Here is a 17,082-nt window from a genome sequence, read left to right on the forward strand (position 1 = left end):
CGCACACACACGCACACACACGCACGCACACACACACAGTCACGTTTGAATAATTTTCTTTGTATACAGCTGTGGCATTAACATAGTAATAAATTACAATCACAATTCATCTCTGCTCCCAAGAGCTTACAATCTAATGGTTGTAATCCAGGATAATGGGTATATCACTATAGGTGTCCCAGCCCTATAGGTGTCCCAGCCCTATAGGTGTCATATTATAGCAGTCATTACTGCCGCTGGTGTACGCTGTGCTGTACGCGGCATATACACCCAAAGCAATATCCATAAACATAGGGAGGGGGCAGGGTATGGTGGCCGCAGGAAGGGATGTCCCATCGGCGCGCTGGGCGGGGCTTCTTCTTAAAGGGGTCACACCATGGTGGGGTCACCTCCTGACAGCTTCTGAAAGAGCTGCAAGAGCAAGATGGGATCAATTAACCCCTTCAGGTCCGCAGCGTGATGAAGAGAAAGTGTATCACGGGGTTTGGGAGAAATTATATGGGGCAATAGGAGGAGTTATAGGGAGCGGTTATATGTGGTAATAAGGAGCGGTTATATGGGGCTATAAGAGGCATTATAGGGAGCGGTTATATGGGGTAATAGGAGGAGTTATAGGGAGCGGTTATATGGGGTAATAGGGGGAGTTATAGGGAGCGGTTATATGGGGTAATAGGAGGAGTTATAGGGAGCGGTTATATGGGGTAATAGGGGGCGTTATAGGGAGCGGTTATATGGGGTAATAGGAGGAGTTATAGGGAGCGGTTATATGGGGTAATAGGGAGCAGTTATATGGGGCTATAAGAGGCATTATAGGGAGCGGTTATATGGGGTAATAGGAGGTTATAGGGAGCGGTTATATGGGGTAATAGGAGGAGTTATAGGGAGCGTTATATGGGGTAATAGGAGGTTATAGGGAGCGGTTATATGGGGTAATAGGAGGAGTTATAGGGAGCGGTTATATGGGGCGATAGGGGGAGTTATAGGGAGCGGTTATATGGGGTAATAGGGGGAGTTATAGGGAGCGGTTATATGGGATAATAGGAGGAGTTATAGGGAGCGGTTATATGGGGTAATAGGAGGAGTTATAGGGAGCGGTTATATGGGGCGATAGGGGGAGTTATAGGGAGCGGTTATATGGGGTAATAGGGGGAGTTATAGGGAGCGGTTATATGGGGTAATAAGGGGAGTTATAGGGAGCGGTTATATGGGGTAATAGGAGGAGTTATAGGGAGCGGTTATATGGGGCAATAGGAGGAGTTATAGGGAGCGGTTATATGGGGCGATAGGAGGAGTTATAGGGAGCGGTTATATGGGGTAATAGGGGGAGTTATAGGGAGCGGTTATATGGGGTAATAGGGGGAGTTATAGGGAGGGGTTATATGGGGCGATAGGGGGAGTTATAGGGAGCGGTTATATGGGGCGATAGGGGGAGTTATAGGGAGCGGTTATATGGGGCGATAGGAGGAGTTATAGGGAGCGGTTATATGGGGCGATAGGGGGAGTTATAGGGAGCGGTTATATGGGGCGATAGGGGGAGTTATAGGGAGCGGTTATATGGGGCGATAGGGGGAGTTATAGGGAGCAGAAGACTAGAAAGGTTTATTAATAATGGCGTCCTTACCTTGGTGAGAAGTGGGATATTCCCCAGAGAGGTCAGGAATGTGAAGACCAGCGGGAAGAACCCCCTGAGAGATGGAGAAGGAGGATGAATGTCTGTGACTGTTTCCCAACACCTGAGACAGAACGAGGTGCCATTGAGTGTATTAGTGTGCGGTGAGGCTGGGCAGTGAGATATACGTGTGGGGACGCACTGGTTTCTGGGGAGAACACGGACATTCGTTTCTTTTGGGGGATTACACTAGGTTGCAGGGGGAAGCGGGCACTGGCTTGTGGGGCGTAGGCTGGCACTGGTTTGTGGGTGAGAGGCTGGTACTGTTTGGGGGGAGGTTGGCACTGGTTAGTGGGGGAGGTTGGCACTGGCTTGTGGGGGGAGGCTGGCACTGGTTTGTGGGAGAGGTTGGCACTGGTTTGTGGGTGAGAGGCTGGAACTGTTTTTTCAGGGAGGCTGGTACTGGTTTGTGGGTGAGAGGTTGGCACTGGTTTGTGGGTGAGAGGCTGGTACTGTTTGGGGGGAGGTTGGCACTGGTTAGTGGGAGAAGTTGGCACTGGCTTGTGGGGGGAGGCTGGCACTGGTTTGTGGGAGAGGTTGGCACTGGTTTGTCGGTGAGAGGCTGGTACTGTTTTTTGAGGGAGGCTGGTACTGGTTTATGGGAGGGAGGCTGGCACTGTTTTTTTGGGGGGGGAAGATGGCACTAGTTTGTGGGGAAGGTTGGCACTGATTTGTAGGGGGGAGACAGCCATTGGTTTGTGGGTGAGAGAGAGGCTGGTACTGTTTTTATGGGGGGAGTGTGGCACTGGTTTGTGGGGGGAGTGTGGCACTGGTTTGTGGGGGGAGCGTGGCACTGGTTTGTGGGGGGAGTGTGGCATTGATTAGTGGGGGGAGGCTGGCACTGGTTTGTGGGGGGAGTGTGGCCCTGGTTTGTGGGGGAGGCTGGCATTGATTATTGGGGAGAGGCTAGCGCTGGTTTGTGGAGGGAGGCTAGTGCTTGTTTGTAGGGGGGAGCGTGGCACCGGTTTGTGGGGGGAGCGTGGCACCGGTTTGTGGGGGGAGCATGGCACCGGTTTGTGGGGGGAGCGTGGCACCGGTTTGTGGGGGGAGCGTGGCACCGGTTTGTGGAGGGAGCATGGCACCGGTTTGTGGGGGGAGCGTGGCACCGGTTTGTGGGGGGAGCGTGGCACCGGTTTGTGGGGGGAGCGTGGCACCGGTTTGTGGGGGGAGCGTGGCACCGGTTTGTGGGGGGAGCGTGGCACCGTTTTTTGGGTGAGAGGCTGGCACTGGTAAATGGGGGGAGGCTAGCGCTGGTTCATGGGGGGGAGGCTGGCACTAGTTTGTGGGGGTGGCTGGCACTAGTTCATGGGGGGAGGCTGGCACTGGTTCATGGGGTGGAGGCTGGCACTGGTTTGTGGGGGGAGGCTGGCACTGGTTTGTGGGGGGAGGCTGGCACTGGTTTGTGGGGGGAGGCTGGCGCTGGTTTGTGGGGGGAGGCTGGCGCTGGTTTGTGGGGGGAGGCTGGCGCTGGTTTGTGGGGGAGGCTTGCGCTGGTTTGTGGGGGGAGGCTGGTTTGTGGGGGGAGGCTGGCGCTGGTTTGTGGGGGAGGCTGGCACTGGTTTGTGGGGGGAGGCTGGCGCTGTTTTGTGGGGGGAGGCTGGCGCTGGTTTGTGGGGGGAGGCTGGCGCTGGTTTGTGGGGGGAGGCTGGCGCTGGTTTGTGGGGGGAGGCTGGCGCTGGTTTGTGGGGGGAGGCTGGCGCTGGTTTGTGGGGGGAGGCTGGCGCTGGTTTGTGGGGGGAGGCTGGCGCTGGTTTGTGGGGGGAGGCTGGCGCTGGTTTGTGGGGGGAGGCTGGCGCTGGTTTGTGGGGGGAGGCTGGCGCTGGTTTGTGGGGGGAGGCTGGCGCTGATTTGTGGAGGGAGGCTGGCACTGGTTTGTGGGGGGGAGGCTGGCACTGGTTTGTGGGGGGGAGGCTGGCACTGGTTCGTGGGGGGAGGCTGGCGCTGGTTCGTGGGGGGAGGCTGGCGCAGGTTTGTGGGGGGAGGCTGGCGCTGGCTTGTGGGGGGGAGGCTGGCATGGGTTTGGGGGGGGAGGCTGGCGCTGGTTTGTGGGGGGGAGGCTAGCGCTGGTTTGTGGGGGAGGCTGGCGCTGGTTTGTGGGGGGAGGCTGGCGCTGGTTTGTGGGGGGAGGCTGGCACTGGTTTGTGGGGGGAGGCTGGCACTGGTTTGTGGGGGGAGGCTGGCACTGGTTTGTAGAGGGAGGCTGGTGCTGGTTTGTGAGGTGAGGCTGGCACTGGTTTGTGGGGGGAAGCTGGCACTGGTTCATGGGGGGCAGGCTGGCGCTGGTTTGTAGGGGGAGGCTGGCGCTGGTTCATGGGGGGCAGGCTGGCGCTGGTTCATGGGGGGAGGCTGGCGCTGGTTTGTGGGGGGAGCGTGGCACTGGTTTGTGGGGGGAGTGTGGCATTGATTAGTGGGGGGAGGCTGGCACTGGTTTGTGGGGGGAGTGTGGCCCTGGTTTGTGGGGGAGGCTGGCATTGATTATTGGGGAGAGGCTAGCGCTGGTTTGTGGAGGGAGGCTAGTGCTGGTTTGTAGGGGGGAGCGTGGCACCGGTTTGTAGGGGGGAGCGTGGCACCGGTTTGTGGGGGGAGCGTGGCACCGGTTTGTGGGGGGAGCGTGGCACCGGTTTGTGGGGGGAGCGTGGCACCGGTTTGTGGGGGGAGCGTGGCACCGGTTTGTGGGGGGAGCGTGGCACCGGTTTGTGGGGGGAGCGTGGCACCGGTTTGTGGGGGGAGCGTGGCACCGGTTTGTGGGTGAGAGGCTGGCACTGGTAAATGGGGGGAGGCTAGCGCTGGTTCATGGGGGGGAGGCTGGCACTAGTTTGTGGGGGTGGCTGGCACTGGTTCATGGGGGGAGGCTGGCACTGGTTCATGGGGGGGAGGCTGGCACTGGTTCATGGGGTGGAGGCTGGCACTGGTTCGTGGGGGGAGGCTGGCACTGGTTTGTGGGGGGAGGCTGGCACTGGTTTGTGGGGGGAGGCTGGCACTGGTTAGGTGGGGGGAGGCTGGCACTGGTTTGTGGGGGAGGCTGGCGCTGGTTTGTGGGGGGAGGCTGGCGCTGGTTTGTGGGGGGAGGCTAGCGCTGGTTTGTGGGAGGAGGCTGGCGCTGGTTTGTGGGGGGAGGCTGGCGCTGGTTTGTGGGGGGAGGCTGGCGCTGGTTTGTGGGGGAGGCTGGCACTGGTTTGTGGGGGGAGGCTGGCGCTGGTTTGTGGGGGGAGGCTGGCGCTGGTTTGTGGGGGGAGGCTGGCACTGGTTTGTGGGGGGAGGCTGGCACTGGTTTGTGGGGGGGAGGCTGGCACTGGTTTGTGGGGGGGGGAGGCTGGCACTGGTTTGTGGGGGGGAGGCTGGCACTGGTTTGTGGGGGGGGAGGCTGGCACTGGTTCGTGGGGGGAGGCTGGCGCTGGTTTGTGGGGGGAGGCTGGCGCAGGTTTGTGGGGGGAGGCTGGCGCAGGTTTGTGGGGGGAGGCTGGCGCTGGCTTGTGTGGGGGAGGCTGGCGCAGGTTTGTGGGGGGAGGCTGGCGCTGGTTTGTGGGGGGAGGCTAGCGCTGGTTTGTGGGAGGAGGCTGGCGCTGGTTTGTGGGGGGAGGCTGGCGCTGGTTTGTGGGGGGAGGCTGGCGCTGGTTTGTGGGGGAGGCTGGCACTGGTTTGTGGGGGGAGGCTGGCGCTGGTTTGTGGGGGAGGCTGGCGCTGATTTGTGGGGGGAGGCTGGCGCTGGTTTGTGAGGGGAGGCTGGCGCTGGTTTGTGGGGGGAGGCTGGCACTGGCTATGAGGGGGCTGTACCTGAATAGGTTGATGAAGCCATACCCCTCACACAGCATCCCGAGCAGGGGCCAGCGCAGGAGGACCAGCAGCGCCCCCCCAAGAAAGAAGGAGCTGCCCCTCAGTTTGTTCTTCTGGAAAAAGAAGCTGCAGGATCGTCTGAGTCCGATAATCAGACACAGACCAGACAGGAACAGGACCTGCAGGGAGCACAGGGTGAGCAGAGGCAGGACCTGCAGGGAGCACAGGGTGAGCAGAGGCAGGACATGCAGGGAGCACAGGGTGAGCAGAGGCAGGACCTGCAGGGAGCACAGGGTGAGCAGAGGCAGGACCTGCAGGGAGAGCAGAGGCAGGACATGCAGGGTGCGCAGGGTGAGCAGAGGCAGGACCTGCAGGGAGCGCAGGGTGAGCAGAAGCAGGACCTGCAGGGAGCGCAGAGGCAGGACCTGCAGGGAGAGCAGGGTGAGCAGAAGCAGGACCTGCAGGGAGCGCAGAGGCAGGACTTGCAGGGAGAGCAGGGTGAGCAGAGGCAGGACCTGCAGGGAGAGCAGGGTGAGCAGAGGCAGGACCTGCCGGGAGCACAGGCAGAACCTGCCAGGAGCACAGGGTGAGCAGAGGCAGGACCTGCAGGGAGAGCAGAGGCAGGACATGCAGGGTGCGCAGGGTGAGCAGAGGCAGGACCTGCAGGGAGCGCAGGGTGAGCAGAAGCAGGACCTGCAGGGAGCGCAGAGGCAGGACCTGCAGGGAGAGCAGGGTGAGCAGAAGCAGGACCTGCAGGGAGCGCAGAGGCAGGACTTGCAGGGAGAGCAGGGTGAGCAGAGGCAGGACCTGCAGGGAGAGCAGGGTGAGCAGAGGCAGGACCTGCCGGGAGCACAGGCAGAACCTGCCAGGAGCACAGGGTGAGCAGAGGCAGGACCTGCAGGGAGCGCAGGGTGAGCAGAAGCAGGACCTGCAGAGAGCGCAGAGGCAGGACCTGCAGGGAGCACAGGGTGAGCAGAAGCGGGACCTGCAGGGAGCGCAGAGGCAGGACCTGCAGGGAACGCAGGGTGAGCAGAGGCAGGACCTGCAGGGAGAGCAGAGGCAGGACCTGCAGGGAGCGCAGGGTGAGCAGAAGCGGGACCCGCAGGGAGCGCAGAGGCAGGACCTGCAGGGAGCGCAGAGGCAGGACCTGCAGGGAGCGCAGAGACAGGACCTGCAGGGAGCGCAGAGACAGGACCTGCAGGGAGCGCAGAGGCAGGACCTGCAGGGAGCGCAGGGTGAGCAGAAGCAGGACCTGCAGGGAGCGCAGAGGCAGGACCTGCAGGGAGCAAAGGGTGAGCAGAAGCGGGACCCGCAGGGAGCGCAGAGGCAGGACCTGCAGGGAGCGCAGAGGCAGGACCTGCAGGGAGCGCAGAGACAGGACCTGCAGGGAGCGCAGAGGCAGGACCTGCAGGGAGTGCAGAGGCAGGACCTGCAGGGAGCGCAGAGGCAGGACCTGCAGGGAGAGCAGAGGCAGGACCTGCAGGGAGAGCAGAGGCAGGACCTGCAGGGAGAGCAGAGGCAGGACCTGCAGGGAGCGCAGAGGCAGGACCTGCAGGGAGAGCAGGGTGAGCAGAGGCAGGACCTGCAGGGAGAGCAGGGTGAGCAGAGGCAGGACCTGCCGGGAGCACAGGGTGAGCAGAGGCAGGACCTGCAGGGTGAGCAGAGGCAGGACCTGCAGGGAGAGCAGAGGCAGGACCTGCAGGGAGCGCAGGGTGAGCAGAGGCAGGACCTGCAGGGAGCACAGGGTGAGCAGAGGCAGGACCTGCAGGGAGCACAGGGTGAGCAGGGGCAGGACCTGCAGGGAGAGCAGAGGCAGGACCTGCAGGGAGAGTAGAGGCAGGACCTGCAGGGAGAGCAGAGGCAGGACCTGCAGGGAGCGCAGAGGCAGGACCTGCAGGGAGCGCAGAGGCAGGACTTGCAGGGAGCGCAGAGGCAGGACCTGCAGGGAGCGCAGAGGCAGGACCTGCAGGGAGCGCAGAGGCAGGACCTGCAGGGAGCGCAGGGTGAGCAGAGGCAGGACCTGCAGGGAACGCAGGGTGAGCAGAGGCAGGACCTGCAGGGAGCGCAGGGAGAGCAGAGGCAGGACCTGCAGGGAGCGCAAGGAGAGCAGAGGCAGGACCTGCAGGGAGAGCAGAGGCAGGACCTGCAGGGAGCGCAGAGGCAGGACCTGCAGGGAGCGCAGGGTGAGCAGAAGCAGGACCTGCAGGGAGCGCAGAGGCAGTACCTGCAGGGAGCACAGGGTGAGCAGAAGCGGGACCTGCAGGGAGCGCAGAGGCAGGACCTGCAGGGAACGCAGGGTGAGCAGAGGCAGGACCTGCAGGGAGAGCAGAGGCAGGACCTGCAGGGAGCGCAGGGTGAGCAGAAGCAGGACCTGCAGGGAGCGCAGAGGCAGGACCTGCAGGGAGCACAGGGTGAGCAGAAGCGGGACCCGCAGGGAGCGCAGAGGCAGGACCCGCAGCGAGCGCAGAGGCAGGACCTGCAGGGAGCGCAGAGGCAGGACCTGCAGGGAGCGCAGAGGCAGGACCTGCAGGGAGAGCAGAGGCAGGACCTTCAGGGAGAGCAGAGGCAGGACCTGCAGGGAGCGCAGGGTGAGCAGAGGCAGAACCTGCAGGGAGGACAGTGTGAGCAGAGGCAGGACCTGCAGGGAGCACAGGGTGAGCAGAGGCAGGACCTGCAGGGAGAGCAGAGGCAGGACCTGCAGGGAGCGCAGGGTGAGCAGAGGCAGGACCTGCAGGGAGCACAGGGTGAGCAGGGGCAGGACCTGCAGGGAGAGCAGAGGCAGGACCTGCAGGGAGAGTAGAGGCAGGACCTGCAGGGAGAGCAGAGGCAGGACCTGCAGGGAGCGCAGAGGCAGGACCTGCAGGGAGCGCAGAGGCAGGACCTGCAGGGAGCGCAGAGGCAGGACCTGCAGGGAGCGCAGAGGCAGGACCTGCAGGGAGCGCAGGGTGAGCAGAGGCAGGACCTGCAGGGAGCGCAGAGGCAGGACCTGCAAGGAGCGCAGGGTGAGCAGAGGCAGGACCTGCAGGGAACGCAGGGTGAGCAGAGGCAGGACCTGCAGGGAGCGCAGGGAGAGCAGAGGCAGGACCTGCAGGGAGCGCAGGGAGAGCAGAGGCAGGACCTGCAGGGAGAGCAGAGGCAGGACCTGCAGGGAGCGCAGAGGCAGGACCTGCAGGGAGCGCAGAGGCAGGACCTGCAGGGAGCGCAGAGGCAGCAGAAGCGGGACCTGCAGGGAGCGCAGAGGCAGGACCTGCAGGGAACGCAGGGTGAGCAGAGGCAGGACCTGCAGGGAGAGCAGAGGCAGGACCTGCAGGGAGCGCAGGGTGAGCAGAAGCAGGACCTGCAGGGAGCGCAGAGGCAGGACCTGCAGGGAGCACAGGGTGAGCAGAAGCAGGACCCGCAGGGAGCGCAGAGGCAGGACCTGCAGGGAGCGCAGAGGCAGGACCTGCAGGGAGCGCAGAGGCAGGACCTGCAGGGAGCGCAGAGGCAGGACCTGCAGGGAGCGCAGAGGCAGGACCTGCAGGGAGAGCAGAGGCAGGACCTGCAGGGAGAGAAGAGGCAGGACCTGCAGGGAGAGCAGAGGCAGGACCTGCAGGGAGCACAGGGTGAGCAGAGGCAGGACCTGCAGGTAGCACAGGGTGAGCAGAGGCGGAGCACAGGATGAGCAGAGGCAGGACCTGCAGGGAGCACAGGGTGAGCAGAGGCAGGACCTGCAGGGAGCACAGGGTGAGCAGAGGCAGGACCTGCAGGGAGCACAGGGTGAGCAGAGGCAGGACCTGCAGTGAGCGCAGGGTGAGCAGAGGCAGGACCTGCAGGGAGAGCAGAGGCAGGACCTGCAGAGGCAGGACCTGCAGGGAGCGCAGATGCAGGACCTGCAGGGAGCGCAGAGGCAGGACCTGCAGGGAGCGCAGAGGCAGGACCTGCAGGGAGCACAGGGTGAGCAGAGGCAGGACCTGCAGGGAGAGCAGAGTCAGGACCTGCAGGGAGAGCAGGGTGAGCAGAGGCAGGACCTGCAGGGAGCGCAGGGTGAGCAGAGGCAGGACCTGCAGGGAGAGCAGAGGCAGGACCTGCAGGGAGCACAGGGAGCGCAGAGGCAGGACCTGCAAGGAGCGCAGAGGCAGGACCTGCAGGGTGAGCAGAGGCAGGACCTGCAGGGTGAGCAGAGGCAGAACCTGCAGGGAGAGCAGAGGCAGGACCTGCAGGGAGCACAGGGCGAGCAGAGGCAGGACCTGCAGGGAGCACAGGGCGAGCAGAGGCAGAACCTGCAGGGAGAGCAGAGGCAGGACCTGCAGGGAGCGCAGGGTGAGCAGAGGCAGGACCTGCAGGGTGAGCAGAGGCAGGACCTGCAGGGAGAGCAGGGTGAGCAGAGGCAGGACCTGCAGGGTGAGCAGAGGCAGGACCTGCAGGGAGCACAGGGTGAGCAGAGGCAGGACCTGGAGGGAGAGCAGAGGCAGGACCTGCAGGGAGAGCAGAGGCAGGACCTGCAGGGAGCGCAGGGTGAGCAGAGGCAGGACCTGCAGGGTGAGCAGAGGCAGGACCTGCAGGGAGATCAGGGTGAGCAGAGGCAGGACCTGCAGGGAGAGCAGAGGCAGGACCTGCAGGGAGAGCAGAGGGAGGACCTGCAGGGAGTGCAGGGTGAGCAGAGGCAGGACCTGCAGGGAGAGCAGAGGCAGGACCTGCAGGGAGCACAGGGTGAGCAGAGGCAGGACCTGCAGGGAGCACAGGGAGCGCAGAGGCAGGACCTGCAGGGAGCATTGAGGCAGGACCTGCAGAGGCAGGACCTGCAGGGAGTGCAGAGGCAGGACCTGCAGGGAGCGCAGAGGCAGGACCTGCAGGGAGCACAGGGTGAGCAGAGGCAGGACCCGCAGGGAGCACAGGGTGAGCAGAGGCAGGACCTGCAGGGTGAGCAGAGGCAGGACCTGCAGGGTGAGCAGGGTGAGCAGAGGCAGGACCTGCAGGGAGAGCAGAGGCAGGACCTGCAGGGAGCGCAGAGGCAGGACCTGCAGGGAGCGCAGAGGCAGGACCTGCAGGGAGCACAGGGTGAGCAGAGGCAGGACCTGCAGGGAGCACAGGGAGCGCAGAGGCAGGACCTGCAGGGAGCATTGAGGCAGGACCTGCAGGGAGCGCAGAGGCAGGACCTGCAGGGAGCGCAGAGGCAGGACCTGCAGGGTGAGCAGAGGCAGGACCTGCAGGGTGAGCAGAGGCAGGATCTGCAGGGTGAGCAGAGGCAGGACCTGCAGGGTGAGCAGAGGCAGGACCTGCAGGGTGAGCAGAGGCAGGACCTGCAGGGAGAGCAGGGCGAGCAGAGGCAGGACCTGCAGGGTGAGCAGAGGCAGGACCTGCAGGGAGCACAGGGTGAGCAGAGGCAGGACCTGCAGGGAGAGCAGAGGCAGGACCTGCAGGGAGAGCAGAGGCAGGACCTGCAGGGTGAGCAGAGGCAGGACCTGCAGGAGAGCAGAGGCAGGACCTGCAGGGAGCGCAGGGTGAGCAGAGGCAGGACCTGCAGGGAGCACAGAGGCAGGACCTGCAGGGAGAGCAGAGGCAGGACCTGCAGGGAGCGCAGAGGCAGGACCTGCAGGGAGCGCAGAGGCAGGGAGCGCAGGGAGAGCTTCGGCAGGACCTGCAGGGACAGCAGAGGCAGGACCTGCAGGGAGAGCAGAGGCAGGACCTGCAGTGAGCGCAGGGTGAGCAGAGACATGACCTGCAGGGAGCGCAGAGGCAGGGATCGCAGAGGCAGGACCTGCAGGGAGCACAGAGGCAGGACCTGCAGGGAGCGCAGAGGCAGGGAGAGCAGAGGCAGGAAATGCAGGGAGAGTAGAGGCAAGACCTGCAGGGAGAGCAGAGGCAGGGCCTGCAGGGAGAGCAGAGGCAGGACCTGCAGGAGAGCAGAGGCAGGACCTACAGGGAGCGCAGAGGCAGGACCTGCAGGGAGCGCAGAGGCAGGACCTGCAGGGAGCGCAGAGGCAGGACCTGTAGGGAGAGTAGAGGCAGGACCTGCAGAGAGAGCAGAGGCAGGACCTGCAGGGAGAGCAGGGTGAGCAGGCACAGGAGCTTCAGGGAGTATAGAGTAAAGGATCCCCCCTTGACTGCAGAGCTGACACTCACTTCCCCCCCCACACACACCAAGTACTTACATTTCCAAATGCCAGAAGCACCGAGTCAAAATATAAAAGTACCCCAAAGAGGACAAAGAAAACACCAAACCCTAATAACCCCACACCGAGCTCTGCAAGGGAACAGGGAGAGTAACGTTACTCAGGCAGACAGAGTAAAGATACTGAGACAGAGTAATAATGCTTGCTTTGTGACAGAATAATGATACTAGCAGGGAGAGTGAGTAACAGTACTCACAGGGACAGAGCTATGATACAAGGAGAGAACGTAATGATACCCAAGGCAGAAAGAGTAACATTACATACAGTGGAGCAGATGGAACAAAGAGAGAGAGAGGGAGAACAGAGAGAGGGGGGAAGAGAGAGAGAGAGGGGGGGGGGGGAGAGCGAGAGAGAGAGAGAGAGGGGGGAAGAGAGAGAGGTAGGAAGAGAGGGGGGGGAAAGAGAGAGGAAGTGAGGGGGGGGGAGAGAGAGGGGGAAGAGAGAGAGAGTGGGAAAGAGAGAGAGATGGTGGGAAAGAGAGAGGGAAAGAGAGAGGGGGAAGAGAGAGGTAGGAAGAGAGGGAAGTGAGAGAGGGGGGAAGAGAGAGAGAGGGGGGAAGATAGAGAGGTAGGAAGAGAGAGGGAAGTGAGGGGGGGAAGAGAGAGAGAGAGGGGGAAGAGAGAGTGGGAAAGAGAGGGAAAGAGAGGGAAAGAGAGAGAGATGGTGGGAAAGAGAAAGGGGAAAGAGAGAGGGGGGAAGAGAGAGGTAGGAAGAGAGGGAAGTGAGAGAGGGGGGAAGAGAGAGAGAGAGGGGGGAAGATAGAGAGGTAGGAAGAGAGAGGGAAGTGAGGGGGGGAGAGAGAGAGAGGGGGAAGAGAGAGTGGGAAAGAGAGAGGGTGGGAAAGAGAGAGGGAGAGAGAGGGGAAGAGAGAGCGGTAGGAAGAGAGGGGGGGAAGAGAGAGAGAGGGGAAGAGAGGGGGGAAGAGAGAGAGTGGGAAAGAGAGAGAGGGGGGAAGAGAGAGAGGTAGGAAGAGAGAGGGGGGGAGAGAGAGAGGGAAGTGAGAGAGGGGGGAAGAGAGAAAGGGGGGAAGAGAGAGAGAGAGGGAAGTGAGAGAGGGGGGAAGAAAGAGAGGTAGGAAGAGAGAGGGGGGAGAGAGAGAGGGAAGAGAGAGAGGGAAGTGAGAGAGGGGGGAAGAGAGAAAGGGGGGGAAGAGAGAGAGAGGGAAGTGAGAGAGGGGGGAAGATAGAGAGGGGGGGAAGAGAGAGAGAACACTGTAATATGTGTCACAGTTAATCCGTCCAGTGCCGGAGCCCCTAACCCCTCCGGGCTCTCACTAACCCCACCCTACACTCCTCTCTCTGCTAACACTGCGCCCTGCGCTCCCCTCTCGCTCTGCTAACACTGCACCCTGCACTCCCCTTTTCGGCTAACACTGCACCCTGCACTCCCCTCTCGGCTAACACTGCACCCTGCACACCCCTTCTCTGCTAACACTGCACCCTGCACTCCCCCTCTCTGCTAACACTGCACCCTGCGCTCCCCTCTCTGCTAACACTGCACCCTGCACTCCCCTCTCGGCTAACACTGCACTCCCCTCTCTGCTAACACTGCACCCTGCACTCCCCTTCTCTGCTAACACTGCACCCTGCACTTCCCTTCTCTGCTAACACTGCACCCTGCGCTCCCCTTCTGTGCCAACACTGCACCCTGCGCTCCCCTCTTTGCTAACACTGCACCCTGCGCTCCCCTTCTCTGCTAACACTGCACCCTGCGCTCCCCTTCTGTGCCAACACTGCACCCTGCGCTCCCCTTCTCTGCTAACACTGCACCCTGCGCTCCCCCTTCTCTGCTAACACTGCATCCTGCGCTCCCCTCTCTCTGCTAACACTGCACCCTGCACTCCCCTTCTCTGCTAACACTGCGCCCTGCGCTCCCAACACTTCTTCAGTCTAACGTCCCTGTAGGTAACTGGCTCATATTTGGGGGGGGGGGGGGGGAGGGGGGTTTCTAGTATGAGGACAGCCTGGAGTACAGAGCATAACATTACTCCCATTGAGACAATGACCGGAATATAATAAAGGGAGTATTAGGATTAGAGTGTGTGCGAGAGCGTGTGTGCGAGAGCGTGTGTGCGAGAGCGTGTGTGCGAGAGCGTCAGTGCCCCTGCGAGAGGTTTTTCATTAACTACATATGTTAGTGCCCATCATGGCACTATCGCATGGAAACTCCTGTTGAAGTCAGTGGTAGTTTCCATGCAACAGTGCCCCGATTGGCACCATCGCTGTATAATAAATAACCCCGGGACAGATGGACAGGCGCGGGGCGAGCTCCTCGGGTCACTAGGCCGGCTATGAAAGGGTTACGCTGCCGGTGACACTCACTCTGCAGCTCGCCGATCATGGTCCCCGCCGGTAGTGGACGCCGGCACACGGCTCCGACTTCCTACTCCACGTGGCCCGTCCCACTGACCCTTGGAATATGAAGTAGGCGGAGATGTTTAACCCATACGGCTGGGACCGGAACATGCAAAGACGGGGTGCGGTGTAGTGGTTCAAGTTCTAGCCCTGTACCCTTACATTACAGCAGTGTGTCCCAACGGCAGTCCTCGGGGAACCCCAACAGGTCAGGCCTTAAAGGATATACCTGCTTCAGCACAGGTGGCTCAATCAGTAATTGTGACTGAGCCACCTGTGCTGAAGCAGGGATATCCTTAAGACCTGACCTGTTGGGGTTCCCAGAGGACTGGCGTTGGGAAACTCTGCATTACGGGTACAATTCCAGCACAAAATAGTTTGGGGTGAATTTTCCGAGCCCCTTCTGGGTGCAAAGTGCTTGTGGGCGACGTGTGTACATGTCTGTATATCTTTATCTATATAGCGCCATCGGGTTACATAGCGCGTCACAGCAGCGATACCCGGGGCGCAACGCACAAAGGGAATAAGCGCTTCAGATATGAAAGTAACTTTAGGACAGGGAGTCCCTATCCTGAAGAGCTCACAATCTAAATAAAGGGTGGGCAAATCCAGTCCTCATGGGCCATCAACATGTCAGGTTTTCAGGATATCCCAGCTTCACAACAGGTGACTAAATCAGTGGCTCATTGAGCCACCTGTGCTGAAGCAGGGATATCCCCAATACCTGGCCTGTTGGTGGCCCTTGAGGACTGGAGTTGCCCATGTATATTGACTTAGTGTCCCGTCGTATAGCTCTTGATCGAAGCCATTGTGTGATAATGTGATGGCACCCAAGTGGTTACGACACCAAAACTTGGAACACTTTTTGGATTCCTCGGCTTTCCATTTGTTTGTTTGTTTTTTAAGCTACACAACTCCAGAGAGGTCCCACATCCTGCCCCCAGGTCACCCTGGGGTGGTGGGAGCCAGACTTTAATGGCAGAGGGTCTTCCTGCAGTGGAGGGACAGTGTCCGTGTCACCCTGCAGCCCCTGAGCACCCGGCGGTGCAGGTGTTTGCAGCCACACAGAATACACACAGCGGGGTATGTAGTAGAGTTTTATTTCCCAAGTACAGCACAGTGGCCAACAAGGACAAGTCGGAGAGGTGTGTGTGTGTGTGTTGTGTGGTGTGTGTGGTTTAAGCCCCTCGGTGCCTCTCCCCCGTCCTGCAGTGTGAATACGGGGGGGGGGGGGGGGGGTCCCAGCTTCAGCGCAGCTTGTGTCCTAAAAGCAGTCGTGGGGTCAAGAATCCACTTGTATTGCAAGGAGTTCACTGCAGAGGTGGCAGCGTGGCGTTCTGATCACAGCCACTAATCCTGTGGTCACGGAATGAAATCCCTCGTACTGTATACAGGAATATCGCACTGTACCATCTACAGGGATGTATAACATACTATCATGTTTACACCTCATTGTACTATAGACAGGCATGTGTTACATATTACATCTCTTTGTACTGTATACAGGGATGTATAATAAACTACAGTATCACACCTCATTGTACTGTATACAGGGATGTATAATATACTACAGTATCACACCTCATTGTACTGTATACAGGGATGTATAATATACTACAGTATCACACCTCATTGTACTGTATACAGGGATGTATAATAAACTACAGTATCACACCTCATTGTACTGTATACAGGGATGTATAATATACTACAGTATCACACCTCATTGTACTGTATACAGGGATGTATAATATACTACAGTATCACACCTCATTGTACTGTATACAGGGATGTATAATATACTACAGTATCACACCTCATTGTACTGTATACAGGGATGTATAATATACTACAGTATCACATTATCACACCTCATTGTACTGTATACAGGGATGTATAATATACAGTATCACATTATCACACCTCATTGTACTGTATACAGGGATGTATAATATACTACAGTATCACATTATCACACCTCATTGTACTGTATACAGGGATGTATAATATACAGTATCACATCACACCTCATTGTACTGTATACAGGGATGTATAATAAACTACAGTATCACACCTCATTGTACTGTATATAGGGATGTATAATATACTACAGTATCACACCTCATTGTACTGTATACAGGGATGTATAATATACTACAGTATCACATTATCACACCTCATTGTACTGTATACAGGGATGTATAATATACAGTATCACATTATCACACCTCATTGTACTGTATACAGGGATGTATAATAATCTACAGTATCACATTATCACACCTTACTGTACTGTATACAGGGATGTATAATATACTACAGTATCACATTATCACACCTTACTGTACTGTATACAGGGATGTATAATATACTACAGTATCACAGTATCACACCTTACTGTACTGTATACAGGGATGTATAATAATCTACAGTATCACATTATCACACCTTATTGTACTTTATACAGGGATGTATCATATACAGTATCACATTATCACACCTCTTTGTACTGTATACAGGGATGTATTACACCTCATTGTACTGTATACAGGGATGTATTACACCTCATTGTACTGTATACAGGGGTGTATAATATACAGTTAAACCTCACTGTATTGTATGAACACTTGGAATGCCTTTTCATGACGATTTCTTTCCACGTACAAAACGGACTCATTCATGGCTATAGCCTGGCTGCTGCTGCACCTCAGGAGTTAGCTAACCTTTAACAAAAAAGCATTGCACAATCGGTTGAGAAAAGCTCCTATGGTGCATGTACAGCCTTGCGCACGCACACACGCGCGCACACACAGACACACACACACTCTCCATTGAGGGGCAGAATCCAACATTTGCCGCAGAGGCATTTTACCCGGAAATCAGCGTTTTCTCCCCGGCAGTTTCCCCGGGTGAGCTGCACTCCCTCTCTTGACTTTAAATGCATTTATTACTTATATACTTTGTTTTAAATTATTCCACGGAGCCCGTCAGTAACAGGTGTATGCCAAATAGCCTTAGCAATGCATTGCAGGCCCCTCTGGCAAGGAATGGGTTAAGAGAACAACCACGAAGGGTTACCAAACATGGGTCATGGTATACACCGGGTGGGGGGGGGGGGCGGGAGAGAGAGGGG

General features: G+C 59.1%; 1 protein-coding gene and 1 long non-coding RNA gene across 2 annotated transcripts; both read right to left on the bottom strand.

Annotated features, from left to right (window-relative positions):
• Positions 1-39: 39 nt before the first annotated feature.
• GOLT1A (golgi transport 1A) lies at positions 40-14,159 on the bottom strand. Its single transcript, XM_075613712.1, has 5 exons — positions 13,917-14,159; positions 11,575-11,666; positions 5,444-5,622; positions 1,622-1,685; positions 40-411 (listed from the first exon to the last, which is right to left on the bottom strand). Exons 1-5 carry the CDS (start codon positions 13,933-13,935, stop codon positions 370-372), a joined length of 396 nt encoding a protein of 131 aa, XP_075469827.1. The 5' UTR covers positions 13,936-14,159; the 3' UTR covers positions 40-369.
• Positions 14,160-15,173: 1,014 nt separating this feature from the next.
• LOC142502566 (uncharacterized) lies at positions 15,174-17,076 on the bottom strand. The gene is made up of 2 exons (XR_012803796.1): positions 16,514-17,076; positions 15,174-16,481 (listed from the first exon to the last, which is right to left on the bottom strand). It is a non-coding gene; the product is annotated as an uncharacterized LOC142502566 (long non-coding RNA).
• Positions 17,077-17,082: the final 6 nt, after the last annotated feature.

Source organism: Ascaphus truei, chromosome 9 (genome assembly GCF_040206685.1).
Source record: "Ascaphus truei isolate aAscTru1 chromosome 9, aAscTru1.hap1, whole genome shotgun sequence".
Lineage (NCBI taxonomy): Eukaryota > Metazoa > Chordata > Amphibia > Anura > Ascaphidae > Ascaphus > Ascaphus truei.

Coding starts and splice junctions, on each gene's coding strand:
- GOLT1A (XM_075613712.1), bottom strand. Junction 5,623..11,574: donor TGCTTCTGGCATTTGGAAAT/GTAAGTACTTGG, acceptor TGCTCCCTGCAG/GTCCTGTTCCTGTCTGGTCT. Junction 1,686..5,443: donor GGCTTCATCAACCTATTCAG/GTACAGCCCCCT, acceptor TCCATCTCTCAG/GGGGTTCTTCCCGCTGGTCT.